The 18,047-nt window shown below is 21.5% G+C and overlaps 4 protein-coding genes across 4 annotated transcripts; 1 reads left to right on the top strand and 3 right to left on the bottom strand.

Annotated features, from left to right (window-relative positions):
- Positions 1-8,239: 8,239 nt before the first annotated feature.
- Positions 8,240-12,209, top strand: SRAE_1000137800 (Guanylate cyclase; the record flags this gene model as incomplete). The annotated part of the gene is made up of 7 exons (XM_024648325.1): positions 8,240-8,356; positions 8,411-8,517; positions 8,735-8,745; positions 8,809-9,932; positions 9,980-10,489; positions 10,819-11,224; positions 11,266-12,209. The coding sequence occupies 7 exons, from the start codon at positions 8,240-8,242 to the stop codon at positions 12,207-12,209; spliced, it is 3,219 nt and encodes a 1,072-aa protein (XP_024502315.1).
- A 78-nt stretch (positions 12,210-12,287) lies between these two features.
- Positions 12,288-13,541, bottom strand: SRAE_1000137900 (Hypothetical protein; the record flags this gene model as incomplete). Its single annotated transcript, XM_024648326.1, has 3 exons — positions 12,288-13,063; positions 13,104-13,346; positions 13,388-13,541. 3 exons carry the CDS (start codon positions 13,539-13,541, stop codon positions 12,288-12,290), a joined length of 1,173 nt encoding a protein of 390 aa, XP_024502316.1.
- Positions 13,542-13,754: 213 nt separating this feature from the next.
- SRAE_1000138000 (tRNA (uracil-5-)-methyltransferase homolog A) lies at positions 13,755-15,383 on the bottom strand (the record flags this gene model as incomplete). Its single annotated transcript, XM_024648327.1, has 1 exon — positions 13,755-15,383. One exon carries the CDS (start codon positions 15,381-15,383, stop codon positions 13,755-13,757), a length of 1,629 nt encoding a protein of 542 aa, XP_024502317.1.
- A 1,122-nt stretch (positions 15,384-16,505) lies between these two features.
- SRAE_1000138100 (Dr1-associated corepressor) lies at positions 16,506-17,205 on the bottom strand (the record flags this gene model as incomplete). The annotated part of the gene is made up of 2 exons (XM_024648328.1): positions 16,506-16,824; positions 16,871-17,205. 2 exons carry the CDS (start codon positions 17,203-17,205, stop codon positions 16,506-16,508), a joined length of 654 nt encoding a protein of 217 aa, XP_024502318.1.
- Positions 17,206-18,047: the final 842 nt, after the last annotated feature.

An 18,047-nucleotide genomic window follows, 5' to 3' on the forward strand; every position in this document is an offset into this window, starting at 1 on the left:
AAATTGATGTATCATAAAATTTAAAATAAATTTGAAAAATGTATAAAACAACAATTGAAAAAAGTATTATAAAGTATTGGTTTTAAAATAAATAATAAAATTATAATAAGTTTGCCTTATACACCATTATATTATATCATAAACTTTTTTCTTTTTCTTTTTTTTTTTGTAGATTACAAAAATTTTTAACTAAGAAAAAGTAAAAATTAAATCATTAAATTTATATTATAACTTTACATTTACCAAATTATTAACAAAATTATTTGATTTACAATTTATTTTATAGCTTATAAATATTGTTATATATGTCTTTAAAAATAGAATAAACATTTTGAACTAAAAAGACATCAAATAATTAATATAGACAGAATAATTAATTATTTAAATTAAATTAAATTTTTTTTTTTTTTAAAATTATAGTTGTCATTTAAACAATAAAATAATATAAGATGGTTTAAATTAAATTAGAATATAAAAAAAAATATATAGTTTAAAAATTTTTGTTCAAAAATAGTAAAAGCAAACATGGGAATTGTAAACTATCTTAAGTGTTAGTTAAAAGAATTAGATATATATGAAAAGAAAATATAGTATAAAAGAGAAAAGAAATGGAGCGCCATAAAATCTTTAAATAATTGAGAAAACTATGAGAGTGGAAGCGAGATTTTTCATTAATGAGACCCTGAATAAGTGATAAAATAAAAAAGTTGTACTTCTAAATAAATAGATCGGATTTAATTAACTATTTACTTAGAACTGATGGTAAAAATAAAGCAAAGAGTTATAAGTAGTAAAAGTGATATGTAATTTGTGATTATTGTAGGTTGAATTAAAATACATCAACCATTCTTTTAATATTTGGAGCTCAAGAAAAAAGAGATTCAAATAGAGTTAAATTTTATAATAAAGTTTGTTAAAATACTTATTTAAAAAAGTTAAAAAAGAATAATGCAAAGTACTAATTGAAAATATTTCTAAAAATTTCATTCTATAATAAATGCGAAATAAAATTGTAGTATAAAATTTTTGTCTATGATTGACTATATTACTTAAATAATTTCAATAATTTTTTGATTCATTATGATCAATGATATCAAAGTATACATTTTTTTTTAATTAAAAATAATTATTGTGATGTTATTAAAGAAATTGAAGTAAAAGCGTATTTCATTACAACAACTTCTTGTTGATGTTAACTAAAATAATTTAAAACATTTATTAAATGAGAAATATATACATATAGCGGCTGAACTATATTTCACATATCAACTTAAAATATAAAAAATATCAACCTACATGGCATTGATAAATGTTTTTAATTTATAAATGTAAAATAAAGTCATTTGATTAATTTTTATTTATAAAAATTACAAAATTATCAACAAAAGTTAAAATAGTAAGTATATTAAAACATTTATACTAATTAATCCATATTTAGTTGTTGGAAAAATTATAATCATGTGAAAAAAAAAAAATTTTAAGTTTACACTAATTTATTTGAAATAATAAGTAAAATATAAAATTACTTTCTTATATGATTTAAATATTGTATAAAATCTATGTGTAGTATATTTTATGCCAAAATTATTACACAGATGTCTATAGTTTATCTTAAATTAAAGAAAAAATGTTAAAAAAAAATAATATTTTATATATTAAAAAAAAATGGCTTATTTAAAAATAAACAACATATGTAAAGAAACCATATCAATATAACTTTTTTAGTTTACAATGGCTTTAAATTAATTGCAGACTTTTTAAATTAATCATAAATTTTAAAATGGAAAATTTTGTATAAAATTATCAATAATTGTTTAATAATGATAAGAAATCTTTTTGTTATACAAGAATATAAATATATGAAATCACTAAATATATTTAAAACATTCTAAGCGTGGATGTTATGAATATGTAATGTTTTTGAAACAAAATTAACCACGTAAAAATTGCAAAGGATTTATAAATATGAAAGTGACTAAAATGTAAAATAACATTACTACACTAAGAAATAAAATAAACAAAAGTTTTCATAGCTTCTATAAATATATCAACAACAAGAAAAAAAAAAATTGCTATTTGAATTGAACAATTAATGTTTATTAGTAATTGAAAGAAAATTTTGAAATATTTTAAAATACAATTTAAATTTTATTCTAAATTTTATATAAATTCATATTCATTTAAATACTAATTTTTGAATAATATATAAAGGTAAACTTAATAAGTTCCATAAATATTTCTTTATATCTATAGTAAATCTAAAAAAAAAAATAATAATGCACGTCATTTATATAATTTATGTGCTTTACAAGTAATTAACCCAAAATTTGTTGTAATAAAATTTAAAGTACAAGATTTTAAATGATAAAATTTGATAATAAACCTGCAAATAAATAATAAATATATATATTTAAGATTTATTTCTAGTTTAAAATTATAAATACTTTAATAAAAATTATAGAAAATATAAACATATATAACATCACTTTATTTGTTAATTGAACTATTAAGAAAAATTTAAAAAAGACCATTTTAATTGTTAATATTAAATAAATGTCATTCTTACAATTTTATATGTAACTTACCTTATATATCAAGGTTGGATTAAAAATATAACAAAATGTACCCGATAACAAACATAATATGAATTATTATATTTTATCTTAAATTTATACTATTATAATCATAAAAAAAAAGTTATTTTTAGATTGGTAAAATGATGGACCAGTTATATATATGATCGGAATGAAATATTTTATTGCATTGCATTTCCGCTTAACTATACATTTTGTCTGCCAAAAGTAATAAAACTACTGATATATATATAGTAAAATAATATATATGATCATGAGACTCGGTGATATCTCAACATTTATTAAACATATAAGAAATAATAAAACTAAATGTAGTTAAACTAATGTATTTCTAATAATTTTTTACATATAAAATGGATAAAATATATTAAAAAAAAATAAGTCTTTATATCAAATACTATTAAATCCCATATTTGGTAAGCTTTGTATAATATTATAAAGAAAATTTATAAAATTTAATTAAATATACTTAAGAAAAGATACTTTAAATAATGTTATATTTTAACAAAATCACTTAAATAAAATTAATACAAAATTGGAAATATATATTAATGGGATATACATAACCATTCTATAAAATTTGTTTTGGCAAAATTCCAAAATCCTCTCTCTTACAACGCGCACTAATATAGCAATAATAAAAATTAAAAAAAATTATTATATATATATATGTTAGTATATTTCTATGATGTTTTTTTGGCAAACACAAATTATTTCTGACATAATAAATCCTTATATATCAATAAAATTGTTATTTATAGGCACATTATCTAAAACAATTTTTGTTTACCACAAATAGAAATAAATATTTTATTCTAAAAAAAAAAATTTTTTTTTTTTCTTAATGTTACCATTTGTTCTTTAATGTACATAAAGGAAGAATTGTAAGAGAGATAACAATTATAATATTCATCTAATTTTAATAGGTTGAAATTTAAAATATCTTCAAAATGAAACTACAGAATAGAAAATATATGTTAAATAAAATATTTACTTTACTTTTTTTTTTGTTGAAAACATAAATAATAAAAATAAAATTTTAAAAAAATATTTTTTGACGATGTAATTAACTATGATTTTATTATATTTAATATGGTTTCATGAATTTCAAGAAACACACAATTTTATAAGACAATACTGTAATTAAAAAATTTATTATTAATTAAAATAAAAATGTTTGCCTTTTTTTTTTTATCTTCTTTCATTAATATTTTGTTATTAACATTTACATAGTCCATCTAAATATTATATCATTTAAAAATTTAAAAAAAGTTGTTATATTTCAAAATGAAGTAGAATATAGAACGAGAAAAAAAATTTTATAATTTTAAAAATTCAACAAAATAGTTTATATTTATTTTAAATGCCACATTTAATATTCAGCATAAAATTTAAAATTGGCAAATGCCACGAATGATACCTTTACTTATAAAAAAAAAAAGTTTTTCAAGTAAGAATGTTTGTAATTTACGTAACACATTATCATATTTTACGAAAATATATTTTAATCTTAACTTTAATATATGGTTACTATATTTAAATTAAATTTTTTCTACCTTTTTTTATTTTCGTATTTAGAATAAATTATTTTTATGTTACCTCATGTTAATTATCATTTAAAGATACTACAAAAGAATATTAAGTTATATTAATAATAATTTTAAAAATATTTCATTATTATAAACTGATTATATAAAAATATATTTGAAGGATATAAAAATTTAATGTAAATATCAAAGTACTGTTGACTAAAAAAATTAATAATTTAATAAAAGAATTTTATGAGTATTTTATAATTACATATACTAAGCATAGTATATATATTTAACTTGTAAACTTTTTTATGCTTCTATTAAAATTTATACGCTTCCTATTCATAAGCGCAATGACATGTATATTTTGTCTCAAATTTGTTAAACAAAAAGATTATAAAAGTAAAGTTAAATAAAAGGACATATATTTGAATGACATTATTGAAAAAAAGAAAAAGCATCATTTTAACATCTTCAATTTTTTTACAGTATTGATAAATTTTTAACTAAATTTCCCAATTGTTGAAGAACATGTTTCTTTCATGTGATTATGTATTGAGAATATTAGAAGAAATTCCATTGTAAAATAATATTTTTCACAAGAAAAATCTTATTTAAAAACTTTGTTTTAATTTATTATCTCTAAAAAATTTTTTTTTTTTTTAAAATTACAACAACTATTGTAAATATATATAAGACCTAAAAATTTTTATCTATATATTAAACAAATTTTAAAAAAAAAAACTTATCTATAAAAAAATTCATATATTTACTAACATTTTATTTAATTTTATAGAATAAGTTGAGAATGTTATGAAAGTCCAATAATAAATACATTGAATTACCTTATACTTAAAATAGAGTACATTTTAATCAACAATAATGTCTAAGTAATAATCGTAAAAAAATATTTTTAAAAACTGCCTTTTTTATTTGCTTATCATTTTACAAAGACATTATTTTAATAGCATTCTAAGTGCATAAAAATTAATTCCATTTTTTTAAGGTTTTATTTTCTTATCCAAGTAATATGCCAATCATTTCATAAAATAATTATTCATACTTATATATATATATATATATTAAACAAAAGTACAGTAGTAGAAATTTAAAAGATTTATTAAAATATGCATTTATTTAAAGTTATTAATTATTCAAAATATAGTTTATATAAAAATATACTTAATCATATTTTTCTACATATATAAATAGTTAAAAAATTACTTTACATAAATGTAAAAAAAAAACTTTAAAAAAAAAATAAATTAAATGCAATATTTATTTTATTAAAAATAAAAAAGTTAGCAATTATTTTTTTATACAACAAATATGTGAATAAATTTAAATCCTCAGTTTTATAGATTTTTTTATTTTAATTTTTTTTTTATCTAAAAGAAACATATTAAAACACTGGATTTCTCTTCTACAAAATACAGAATAACAAATTTTAATTTATTTTATTTAAGCAAAATTTATTCAAATTATACAATATGTATTTTATTTTTTTATACAATGTATTTTTTTTGTTAATGTTAATGCCTTTTAGTTATAGAATTATCATATTTTTAATAATTTAAGCAGCATTTTAAGATTAGTTAAGCTTTTAAAATTTTTATTTTTATATAATTATCATACTAAACATTCTAACAAATTTTATTAAAATAACAAAGTGGATAAATTCTTTTAATATTTTCAAAAATTTTTCTCTTTTTTTTTTTTTGTTTATTGGAAATTGGTAAATTTTTTATTTTATTAGCATGAAAACTTTTATTGTTAATTTTTAATAAATATAAACAAAATATTTTTCTTCTTTAAAAAAATATTTAAACAATTATGATTATATAAAATATATAATAAAAAATATATAAATTGAAACATTAAAAAGTGTAGTCTAATTTCATCATATTTGATTATAATTAACTAGTTGTACATTATTTATATAACTTATCATTTGGAAAAATTGTGCACCATATTATTATTAAATTATTAAATATAAAGAATCAAAAGTTTTATGTGAACATTTTTAAAATAATACTCTTATCAGTAATTTTCTTAGTAAATCAAATATCAAATTATTTGTATTTTACGTAACAGTAATTATTTTACCATATAATATTTTTACGCAAATTGTGGTATTAATGTAAAATATCAAATTTCATTTAAAACAATAATAATTTAATTAACAATAATTTTTAGTTTAATAAAATAAAAAATAGTACACTCAACTGAATTTTTATCTTATTTTATGAATAAAAAAAGTAACTAATTTGTGGTAATTAGGAAAAGAAATTATAAATATAATAATTATATTATTTAGATAATTGTCATAAACATAATATATTTATAAAAAAATATGTTATCAAATAATTTAATAACAAACATGCCTTTTGATAATGGTCTACAGTTTGCCATTAATTTGTTCCATTTGCCTTTTGGAATTAATTTATATTATTCCACCTTTGTTATTTTCCATTTTTCTGGAATTAAAAAGCGGTAACTTTAACAATTTTACTTCTCAAATTACCTTATCTCAACCATTTTTTTTTTCATTAACTAACATTGTTTTTTTTCGGTTGATAAAATACTTCCGAAAGAAATAAAAAAATTAATTGATTAAATATATATTTATAAAATACATTTTTCTGTGTTTTAGAATAATGATATACAAACCTATTATTTCACTTCAAAAAACTGTATAATAAAATGTAACTTTGTACCTGGATTATAAAATTATAGTTTTATGGGATGATATTATTTACCATCAAAAAGTTGTTTAATATTTTTACATTATCATAAAATATTTTGATAATATAAAACACAAAATTGATGATAAGAATAATTTATTGCCTTGCAATTTGCAATATTACAATAATAAATTTTTATCTTGTAAAAATAAAAATTTATTTATACTTTTAAATTTAAAAACATTAAAGTTTTTTAATTTTGGAAAATCTTTTTAGAAATGATTTATGAATCATATCTTAACATGAATCATTAATTGAAATCTTAACATTGTTATTCAAAAATAAAAAACAGAAGGAAGTATTAAGATTTTTCAAAATAAAATTTAATTTTTTTCTCTTTTTGCCTTCTCATAAATATCTTCAGATTATGGAGTCATTTTTGAATCTTTAGTAATATGTGAATAAAACGTTTTCCTATCCTTTTGTCCAAACAAATTGTTAGTATCTTCATTTTAGAAAAATTTATTAACTTTTAAAAAAGTTTTTCAGTCAAAAACAAAAATTGAAAAATAAGTCTTTCCTTATCAATAATGATCATATTATAATTTTTAAAATTATAGTTACAAAGAAATTTCCTGCCTTGTAATTCGAAAAGTTTCAAAAAAAGTTTTTTCTTCTTTTCATATGGTTTTTTTTCATTCTTAATTATATCCTATTTGAATGATTATAGTTATCATTATCTAAAAGTTTTTTTTATCATCGTATATATTTTTCTAATTAATTCATTTGTTTTTTTTTATAATTTTCATCTTTTTTTTTACATGATTTTACCATTTTTAAATAAATAATTATAAACAATGCAACCTACATTAATTATTACTAACTTAATGTATTAAAAAAAAAGTAGAAAAAAACAATTTTTCATAAGCATTCCAAGAATCAATGAATATAATTTAATAAAATTATAATAATTTAATTCATAGCTATGATTCCCACTGGTGTTTTTTTGATTTTTGGTCAAATATAATTTTCAAGAAAAGGTAAAGGTTATTATTAAAAAATGTTTCAATTCAAGTGTAACCATAAAAGCTGATTTTATTCCTTAATTTTCTTCCTTAAAAATTATACTTTTTTGTTTTTAAGAGTCATATATTTGTGAGGATTAAATTTATCTACCCATAAAAAGTTCTTAAAAATTTGAAATTTGAAAAAAGTTTCCATCAACCTAAACTTTGTCTTGTAATATAGAAATTTTAGCATCAAACTTTTAAGAGGTAAAATTTCACTTTGTTTAAATTTGGCGGCAATAAGTGTCGCAGCGTCTTTTTATCATGTATATGACATTATAACAATGATACAAATTTTTTTCTTTTTAAAATAGCTACACAGTTTCCTTCATACAAAATCATTACTTTTTTTTTAGTTAATTATGTCATCTCCTAATCCTAGATATTCTATTCAACGTATCAAAGGTTACTACAATAACGTTGGAGCAATCCATAATCCTGAAGTTGTCTTATCTTCATATAATAATGGATCGCGGCAAGTATGTAAATTTTTTGGGGAAAAAAAATTTTTTTTCTTTTAATCATTTTTATAGATGACTCTTAATGATCGTTTCAATTTTTTACGCCGTGGATACAATATTTATGAATTAAAAAAAGCAAGAGAAAGTCAAAGAAATTATACTGTTACTTTAACTCATAAGTAATAATTTTAAAACATCATCATTATATCTTGTTTGTGAATAAAAATATTAATAGTTCTTTCTATTGAATTTTTACCTTTTTTAAAAAAGCTTATAATTATAATTAGTCTATATTTTAATAATAACACTAATTATTTCTATTATGAAGATAGGATGTATTCTTGTCTCTATGGATTATAAAAATGTGATAATAAGCACAACGGTAAATAGGTGAAGTTTTGCGGATGGTAAGATAATTATTATTAGTATGAAATATTTATCTTTATCTATGTTTTACATTTTTATCTTAGTATTCAATTTTGTATTCATAATAAATGGTATAAATGTAACTTTTTTAAGAAACGATGGTAATACTACAATTGCATGTACCACAGCAATTGAACATGCTAAATCATCAGGCCAATGTCAAGATGATATTTATCTAAAAATTGGGGATGCCTGTCGAATTGGTAATGATGCTTTAGGAACAGTTGCTGCTTGTGATTTTTTTTATAATGAAAATGCAAAAGCAATTGTTGGACCAGAATGTTTTGATGAAAGTTCTCATTTAGCTCTACTTTCATATCATTGGAAAATTCCATTATTTAGTCCAAATGGAAAAGTTGTATATAACTACAATAACACCGTATTTCCTACAGTAATACATACATCATTTTCAAATGTTGTTTTATATGCAAATAGTTTGATGCTATTTATGAATAGATTTAATCTTTCCTCTGTAACTTTTTTGGGACCAAAAGATGACAGAAACATTCACTTTAGATCAATTTTTGAAGGTGTTAATAAATATTTTAAAACATATTTTTACAATATAACAACAAATATTATTTCAATTGAAGAGTCAAGATTGTCTTCTTATAATCCCAAAGACATTGGTTTGATAAGTTTCATAAAATTAATTGTTATTGATACCAGTTTTAATGACTTACATAGTGTATTACAACAAATGGAGGTATCATCATTATATGATCATGGATATATTTTTATTCTTCTTTGTTCTCAACATTCTTCTGTTTGTGATAGTAATATAGATAAAATCATATTAGATTGTAATATGTTGTTATTAGGACCTTATTTTAAAAATTATACAGATATAGATTTGTTAATGAGTCAATATTTTAAAGATTCATATAATAGATTTAAGGGCATTAATTATCTATCAACATATATAAGTTGTTACTCATCATGTGTAGCATCAAAATTAAATACAAATTTAGATGGTACATCAGTTGTTAATACAATGAAAGGAAAACAATTGAATACCTCATTGGGTAATTTTATATTTGATCAAATGCCTTCAATTTTAATAACACAATCTTTTTCTCAATATGACAGTGTGAATAACACTTTTGTTGATCTTATTTTAACAAATCCAATTGCTTCAACTTGTTCAAAAAATAAATGTTTTAATTTAGTATGTTAAAAAATTTTTTTCTTATTTTTATAAATTAATAAATTTAGGAAATTAAAGTTAACAATGATGAATTTTGGAAATCTCAATTGGCTAGTCCATTAACACATTGCCATTTATTTAAAAATTGTACAAATTATTTAGTTATCATACTTTGTGTTACAGGAGCTGTTGTTTTAATTATTATATTGATACTTATATACATGTTAAGAAGACAACGTCGTCTAAATGTTTATAGAATGAATTGGAAAATTCCTAAAAGTCAGTTCAAAGTTATAGAAAATAAAGTATCTAATTCAAAAAAACAAGGGAATACAGCCGAAACTTTGAGTAGTAAAAGAAGATATATTCATGCTTATGCAATAGTTGATACAACAAAGGCTGAATTTTTACAATTAAGACAACTGAAAAAGATTGTATGGTCTAAACCTGAAATAAAATTTATCACTGAACTTAAAAAGATTTCACATGACAATTTGACAAATTTTCTTGGAGTTAATTATAATGATACAGATAAATTTTATATGCTCAGTTCATTAATTGATAGAGCATCATTAGAGGTAAGTTCAAAAAGATGCCCCGTGTGAGGCTCGAACTCACGACCTTCAGATTATGAGACTGACGCGCTGCCGACTGCGCCAACGAGGCCACGCCTCAGGGCAAAATTAGATTTCTTTTATTGATAATAAGTACCACTTTTTTGCACCTAAATTTATTTTTTATAAGTTTACTGTCTTTTTTTCTTTTAATGTTATACAAAAATTTAATTACAAACATTTATTGTTATTTATTTTTCATTTTAAACACATCCAAAAAAATATATTAATATATCTTAAAAAATTTATACAGATTTGACAGTTAAAATTTTTAAACAAATAATTCATTTTAGGACTTGGTAGATGACACAGATTTCAATTTGGATATGACATTTAAATCTGCTTTTATCAGAGATATTTTAAAAGGACTTCAGTATCTTCATAAATCATTCATTGGTTATCATGGTCTACTTAACATTCAAACATGTTTGATAGATGCAAACTGGGTTTTAAAGTTAAGTAACTTTGGCATTACTAATATTTTACATAATTTAATTCATGATGAGGTTTTAAAAAATATTGAATTAATAAATCTTCATTTTTATCAAACAATATCACCAGAAAATTTACAAGGATGTAATTTTGGAATTAATTATCCCATGGGATCACAAAATGGAGATATATATAGCTTTGGTATTATTTTATATAGATTAACATATAGACATGGACCTTTTGATCATGTTAGTATGGTTCCTAAAGGTATTTTTAATTTTTAACATTTTTTTTAATAATTAATTTAGATATATTGAAAGAAATTGTAAAAAATACAATTGAACCTACATTTGATGAAACACTTGAAGATAATTCTTTACTTGATTTAATGAAAAACTGTCTAAAATTTAATCATTTAGAAAGACCATCACTTAAAGTATTAGAATCAAGTATAACAACTATTCTTCATTCTACACGTGGTAATCTTGTTGATCAAATGATTAATATGAATGAAAAATATGCTCAAAATTTGGAAAAAGTTATTGCTGAAAGAACAAATATGTTGGTTGAGGCACAATTACAAACAGATAGACTTTTATCTGAAATGTTACCACGATCAATTGCAGAAACATTAAAAAATGGTGGAACAGTTGAACCAAAGCTTTATGAATCTGCAACTGTATGTTTTGTTCAAATATGTGATTTTGCAAAATTTATGGAAGAAAATTTACCTCCAGCAGTAATGTCATTTTTAAATGATATATTTAATATGTTTGATGATGTTATTCATAATTATGATTGTTATAAAGTTGAAACTATTGGTGATACATATATGGTTGTTAGTGGTGTTCCTAAAGAAAATGAAGGAAAACATGTTTTTGTTATTGCTGAAGTAGCTATATCACTTCGATCACATTCATTACATTATGATGTTCCTGTTAAACCAGACTGGAAATTACAAGTTCGTATAGGTTTTCATTGTGGACCAATTGCGGCAGGTGTAATTGGATTAAAAGCTCCAAGATATTGTTTATTTGGTGATACAGTTAATTTTGCCTCTAGAATGGAATCTAACTGTCCAGCAAATCAAATACAAGTGTCTGAATCAACAGCATTAAAATTAATGGAAAATCCTGAATATAGATTAATAAAAAGAGGTATAGTAAAAGTTAAAGGAAAAGGAGATGTAAATACTTATTGGCTTAATGAACATTTTCATCAAAATGAAATTCTATCAGCTTCTAAATCATAAAACATTTTATTATGTAAAATAATTAGGCTTATTTTTATAGTTATTTATTAAATTAAAAAAAAATAATAATTTAATTGATTAACATTTACAATATCCACAATATGCTCCTTCAATACATGAATTTTCAACATCTTCTCCACATTTAACAAAATTGCCATTATCACTGTAACATGCCGGAAAATTTATATCTAGTTTCTTATGATATTTGTCTATTGTTGAAATATCTTCTTTTGTTCCAATTAATGATTGATTTGTATGCCGAAATATTAAATCATTTTCTGTAGTACAAATTTCATCTCCAATACCTTTACAACTAATATCTTCAGATGTTATAGAACAAGAAATTGCTTCATAAAATACAACTCCATCAAGAATTTTTCTTCTTCCACCTCCTATACAAATACCACTTAAACATTGACTTCCTATTGAACAGTATCCTTCATCTTCTGCATCATTATATTTAGAAGTTTTATTATGATTAGTTCCACAATCAATAGTTGTACCATTTTTTCCAATACATTTAGAAAAACATTTACTATTTTTTCCAGGACAGTCATCATTTGATATGCAACTTGAAAATTCTCTACATAAACATCTACATTTTCCATTATAACATGATCCATTATTACCACATTCACTATTATTTGAACAATTACTACCGTCAATACAAATTAAATTAGGATTCATTGTTGAGTTATCAATAAGTTCTGTCTTATTAGTAGTAACCTCAAATGGAAAATTTATTATACCTTTATTATGTTTATGAATGCCTTTATTTATTTTCTTATTTATATGTTTTTTTCCATTTTTTTTTATATTATGTTCTTTTGGCCATTTAAATATATTATATATATCTAAAAAATATTTATGTTATTAATTATATTATTTAATTACTTTGAATAAATGTATTTCCTTCTACACACTTTGCTTTAACTCTTCTTTTATTTAATTTTTGTAAATTATTTACTTTAAATTTTTTATTTTTTTTTGTAACTGCAATTGGTTTTCTTGAATTTTTTTTATGTGAAGATTTCATATTATTCTTTACTTGCCATGTTTTGGTACTAATGTCAATAAATTTAATCTTTTTACTATTTTTTTCTTTTCTTCTTATATGTTTAGGTTTTGGTAGTTTAGCTAAAAAAAAAATATTAAATATTTTTAGTTTTTTTACCTACATAAATTAATCATTCCTTTTTTTCTATTACCATGTAACATTCTATGTTTCATAACATGTTGTCTTCTATTTTTATGTCTTCTTCTAAACCAACTTTCACAACATAATATAGTTTCAATAATTAAAAGAAATAATAAAATTTTATATAAATTCATTTTAATTTATATAAACTTAAATGAGTATAAAAAATTTTAACTCATATATATATATCTATTTTTAAATAATAAATTGTAATTAAATATCCAATTGAAATTATTAATAATGTAGTTCCTTAAAGGAATATTATAATAATAACTTTATTAAAATAAAGAGTGCAACAATTAAATAATATCAAACAAAACATAACAAAAATAAAATTGAAATTATCTTCATTCCCTTTCTAATAAAATTACCCATTCAAAATGATTAGTCTGAGGAAACATATCAACAGGTTGAATAGTTTTTATTTTAAATGGTTCCCCTTCAAATTTATTTGAGGTATCTCTACATAAATCAACTAAATTCTTACTTGCAGCTTTAGGGTCACATGAAACATAAATAAGACGTTTCATTGATATTAACTTCCGTATTGATATAATTACTGTGTCATTAATACCTGCTCTAGGTGGATCAAGAACACCAACAACTTCCGTAGTTTCACTTTTAAAATCAAAACCATTTGGCATATGTTTAGACATATTTTTAAAAACCACTTCAGCACTTCCTGTAATAAATTTACATATCTTATCATCAATTGAATTTTCTTGAGCATTTTTATTAGCATCTTCAATAGCTTCAGGAACTATTTCAACACCAACAATTGCCATTTTTTGTGTATTAACAAGTTTTGGATTTTTTTTAATAATTTGATTATATATAGTTAATGAAATTGCCCCAGCCCCACAACAAATATCCAAAAATAAAAAATTCTTATCATCAGGAAGATCGGCAACCTTCAATACATCAGATAATTTTAAAATTGTCTCAAAAAGTAAAGCAGCACCATAACTATTAGTTTGAAAAAATGAAGCTGGTCCAAGACGAAAACGTGTTCCAAGAATAGTTTCATAAATGTAAGGTGTTCCAGCAATATGTGTATATACTTTTGGATCAAAAGAATCTTTGTGAACCTGCCAATAAATACTTGAAACAAAACATTCTTGATTTTCAAAATTTTTTGTATTTTTAAAAAATAAATCAACAATGTCTTGTTTAATTTTTTCAACAGTTTCATTCATCTCAAGTTCCTGTGGATAAGTAGTAACTATTAACATTGTATCTTGAAGAAAATCACGAATTGTAATCATTTTCCAAAAACCTTTATTTTCCATTTCATCAAAAACTGGTAATGAACTATTTTTAACATATTCCTCAAGAACTTTAACAATAGATATTGTGTTAGATGTAAGATGAGTACATGTATAAATTGGAAGTTGAACTCTTTTTCCATCTACAAATCTTCCTCCAGTATAACCTATACATGGTTTAGAATCTTTATCATATCCAATATTAAATTCATTTTTATTTCTGTATTCTTTATTTTTAGGAGAAGGTAAAATATTTTTTAAATCAATATTAATACTACCTATATTCAGTTTTTTCAAATTTTCTATTATATTACAAAGAACTATCTTTGAAGCTTTATCTTTTTCCTCTAGTTGTTTATCATAAGACAAATGATGAAATGGTGTAACAATATCTTTAACATCAATATTTGGATCAAAACTTTGTTTATCTTTTACTACCTTCCTGACATCTGGTGCTTCTCCTGTTCTATGAGCATCAAGACGTTTCCCCTTAACTTCTATTTTATTTAAAATTTCTAAAGCTTTCTCAACATCATCCTCGCATGTCAAAGATAGGTAACAAATTTTATTGACATATTTTAATTTTCTAAAATTAATACCTTTTAATTTGTTAGATAATAATTTCTTTATCTGTCCATGTCCCATAAAACGAGGTAAATGTATAACTTTAATTCTAAAAGACTCTTCTGTATTATCATTATTCTCTGACATTGTTTCTATAAAAAATATAAAAATTTAAAGTATTTGGTGATAGAAAATAATGAATAAATAAAAAAACGTTTGTTTTTTAAAATAATTATTTCTAAATTAAAAATTACATTTATGGGTAACCTTTATAATTACAAAAGCCTGATTAACATCATACTTCAAAAAGATACAAAAAAAAATACATAAGATTAACAATTTTCAAAATGATTTATTAAAAAAGAATATGAAAATATTAACTTTTTTTTAAGATTTTTTTAATATTAATAAAATAATTTATATACTATATACAACATAATCAGAATAATAATCTTAGACGGAAAATATTTTATGATTTAATACAATAAAAAAAAATTTAATAATTTGTTCGTGACTTTAAAAATAAAAAAATACATAAATTGTTATAAAACAACTAAAACAAAAAATTATCATTTTCCAGACGTCAGAAACAATTGAAAAATCATTTAATATGATATTTATTACTTTCCATTATATTGTAATGCATCTTTTTGCATTTTTGAAATTGGTGTCTTGACACGAATTTTCAAAAAAAAAGTGTATATCCAGAAATTTTGCTTACTTTTTTTTTTATTTTTACAGAACAAATAAAAAATAAAATTTTTTAAATGATTGTCACTGAGACAAATTGACTACAATTGATAAAGAAAAACAATGATTGGTGAGTCAGAAAAAACGTTAATTTTTTAAAAATTTAGATTATTTTAATGTATAGGAGGAAGTCTCCATTATAAAAGCCATAAAAAAATACCTAAAGTCATATGAATGATTAGAAAATTTGACTGATTTACTTTTGAAAAACAGGTTAAAATATAATTCTTAGATGTCAAATAGTCAATATTTTTTGGTAATAAAATTTAAAAACAAAAAGTAATAAAATAATCTTTTAAAAATATTCCCTTTACATAAGATTATTAAAAATTATAGACATTGCACTTGTTTATGTAAAAAAATATTTTTATTTCAAGTTTTATCAAAATATTAACAAAAAATTTGCATAAATTAAAGGGTTTCTATACCAAAAGTTGATCCTTTTTTTTTAAATTTTTTTTTAAAAAATTTTTTTTTTCAAAATTATATTTAAAAAAGTTATTTGACGGGACACCAACTTTAGAAAAAATCCGTTGATCCTTCTATTGGTGGAGGTTGTACAAAAATTCCATTTATATATGAATTACAATCAGTACCTTCTAATTTTATTTTTTTCGGTCTACCTCGTTTAGGTTTAGAACTATTTAAATCTGTTGCATGAGTAGGTGATGATGATATTAAATTAGAATTACTTTGAAACTCCGTCTGATGCAGTGGTGTCGTTGATGGTGAGGATGAAACATTTACAACATTATTATCAATGTTTTTTGGTATTGGTATATCTTTCATTATATTTTTTAAAAATTGAAATTGAGGATTTATCATAATTGCGTGCTTCCTGAATCATTCAAAATAAAAAAAATAGATATGATCAATAAACATACATGTGAGATGGATTCATTGTTCTGGAGGATGATGCACTGACACACCTGGATGTGGCTTCTAAAAATTTTTCACAAAAATGTTCCATTGCACGTCCTATCGCGACAGGCACCGAAGCCATCATCCTTCCAATATCTTCATCACTTTGCATTACTTTTTTAACTCTAGAAGGTTGTATTTTTGCTCCTCCAAATTTTCGTTTCCTCATTCTTGGTGGCACACTAGATTGAGAATCAGTACAACTTGGACCAGGTAATGAATTTACAGAATTTGAAGGGATCTCTGGAACTGCAAATATTTCATCTATATTATTTGATAATGTAGAACTAGAATCCATGTGAATCAACAATTATTGAAGTTGTTCTCTAAAAAAACTATTGTTATAAAAACGTCGTACACGATGAAATTCGCCCGGCAAACGCTAAAATTGTCGTAATCGACAGCCATCGCATGTTTAGCTAACATAAATCCAGATTATATATTAGTAACACAAACCCCCAATGAAGGCTGTTTGGCCAAACAACAGCTTTAATAACATACTTAAAAATTGGTCCTAACACGAATTAATGATACAGCCACGCCTATCAATTGTTTGGGATATTGTGTGTGTTTGCGCAATTTTTTTGTCTACATTTATAGAAAAGCGATAAAATAGAGATTTTTTATAATATTAAATAATGATATTTTGAGTTAAACAATTTATCAGCGCCAAGAACTACAACGCATCATTTAACAATTTAGTATAAGATACTCATAACTCAATAGAATTAATATATGTCTAAATACGTGGAAAAAAGCACCTTACATCGAAACACAGAATGTTGTAAAACAACAATGTACAGGCAAAGTTGCTCTAAGAGCGTTTCAGTTCCGCCTAATGGCCATTTTTGTTAAAATGGATCAAATTGTTTATAAATGTAAATAGAAATTGAAATATTATTCTATTTCATAAAAGTATTACTTTAAATATCAAGTATATTTTTGAAATTTTATCTTTTTATAAAAACAAAGCATACATTTAGTAAATTTATATAAAACATGCCTGTTTAATAATATAAAAATAAATATTCTTTTGATTATCAAATATAAAAAATATCCTAAATATTCAAATTATATTAAATCTTTTAATAAAGAAATGATATAATAAAACTTGCAAGATTAAATAAGATTAGTTTGTAA

The sequence above is a fragment of the Strongyloides ratti genome (assembly GCF_001040885.1).
Source record: "Strongyloides ratti genome assembly S_ratti_ED321, chromosome : 1".
Taxonomy (NCBI): domain Eukaryota; kingdom Metazoa; phylum Nematoda; class Chromadorea; order Rhabditida; family Strongyloididae; genus Strongyloides; species Strongyloides ratti.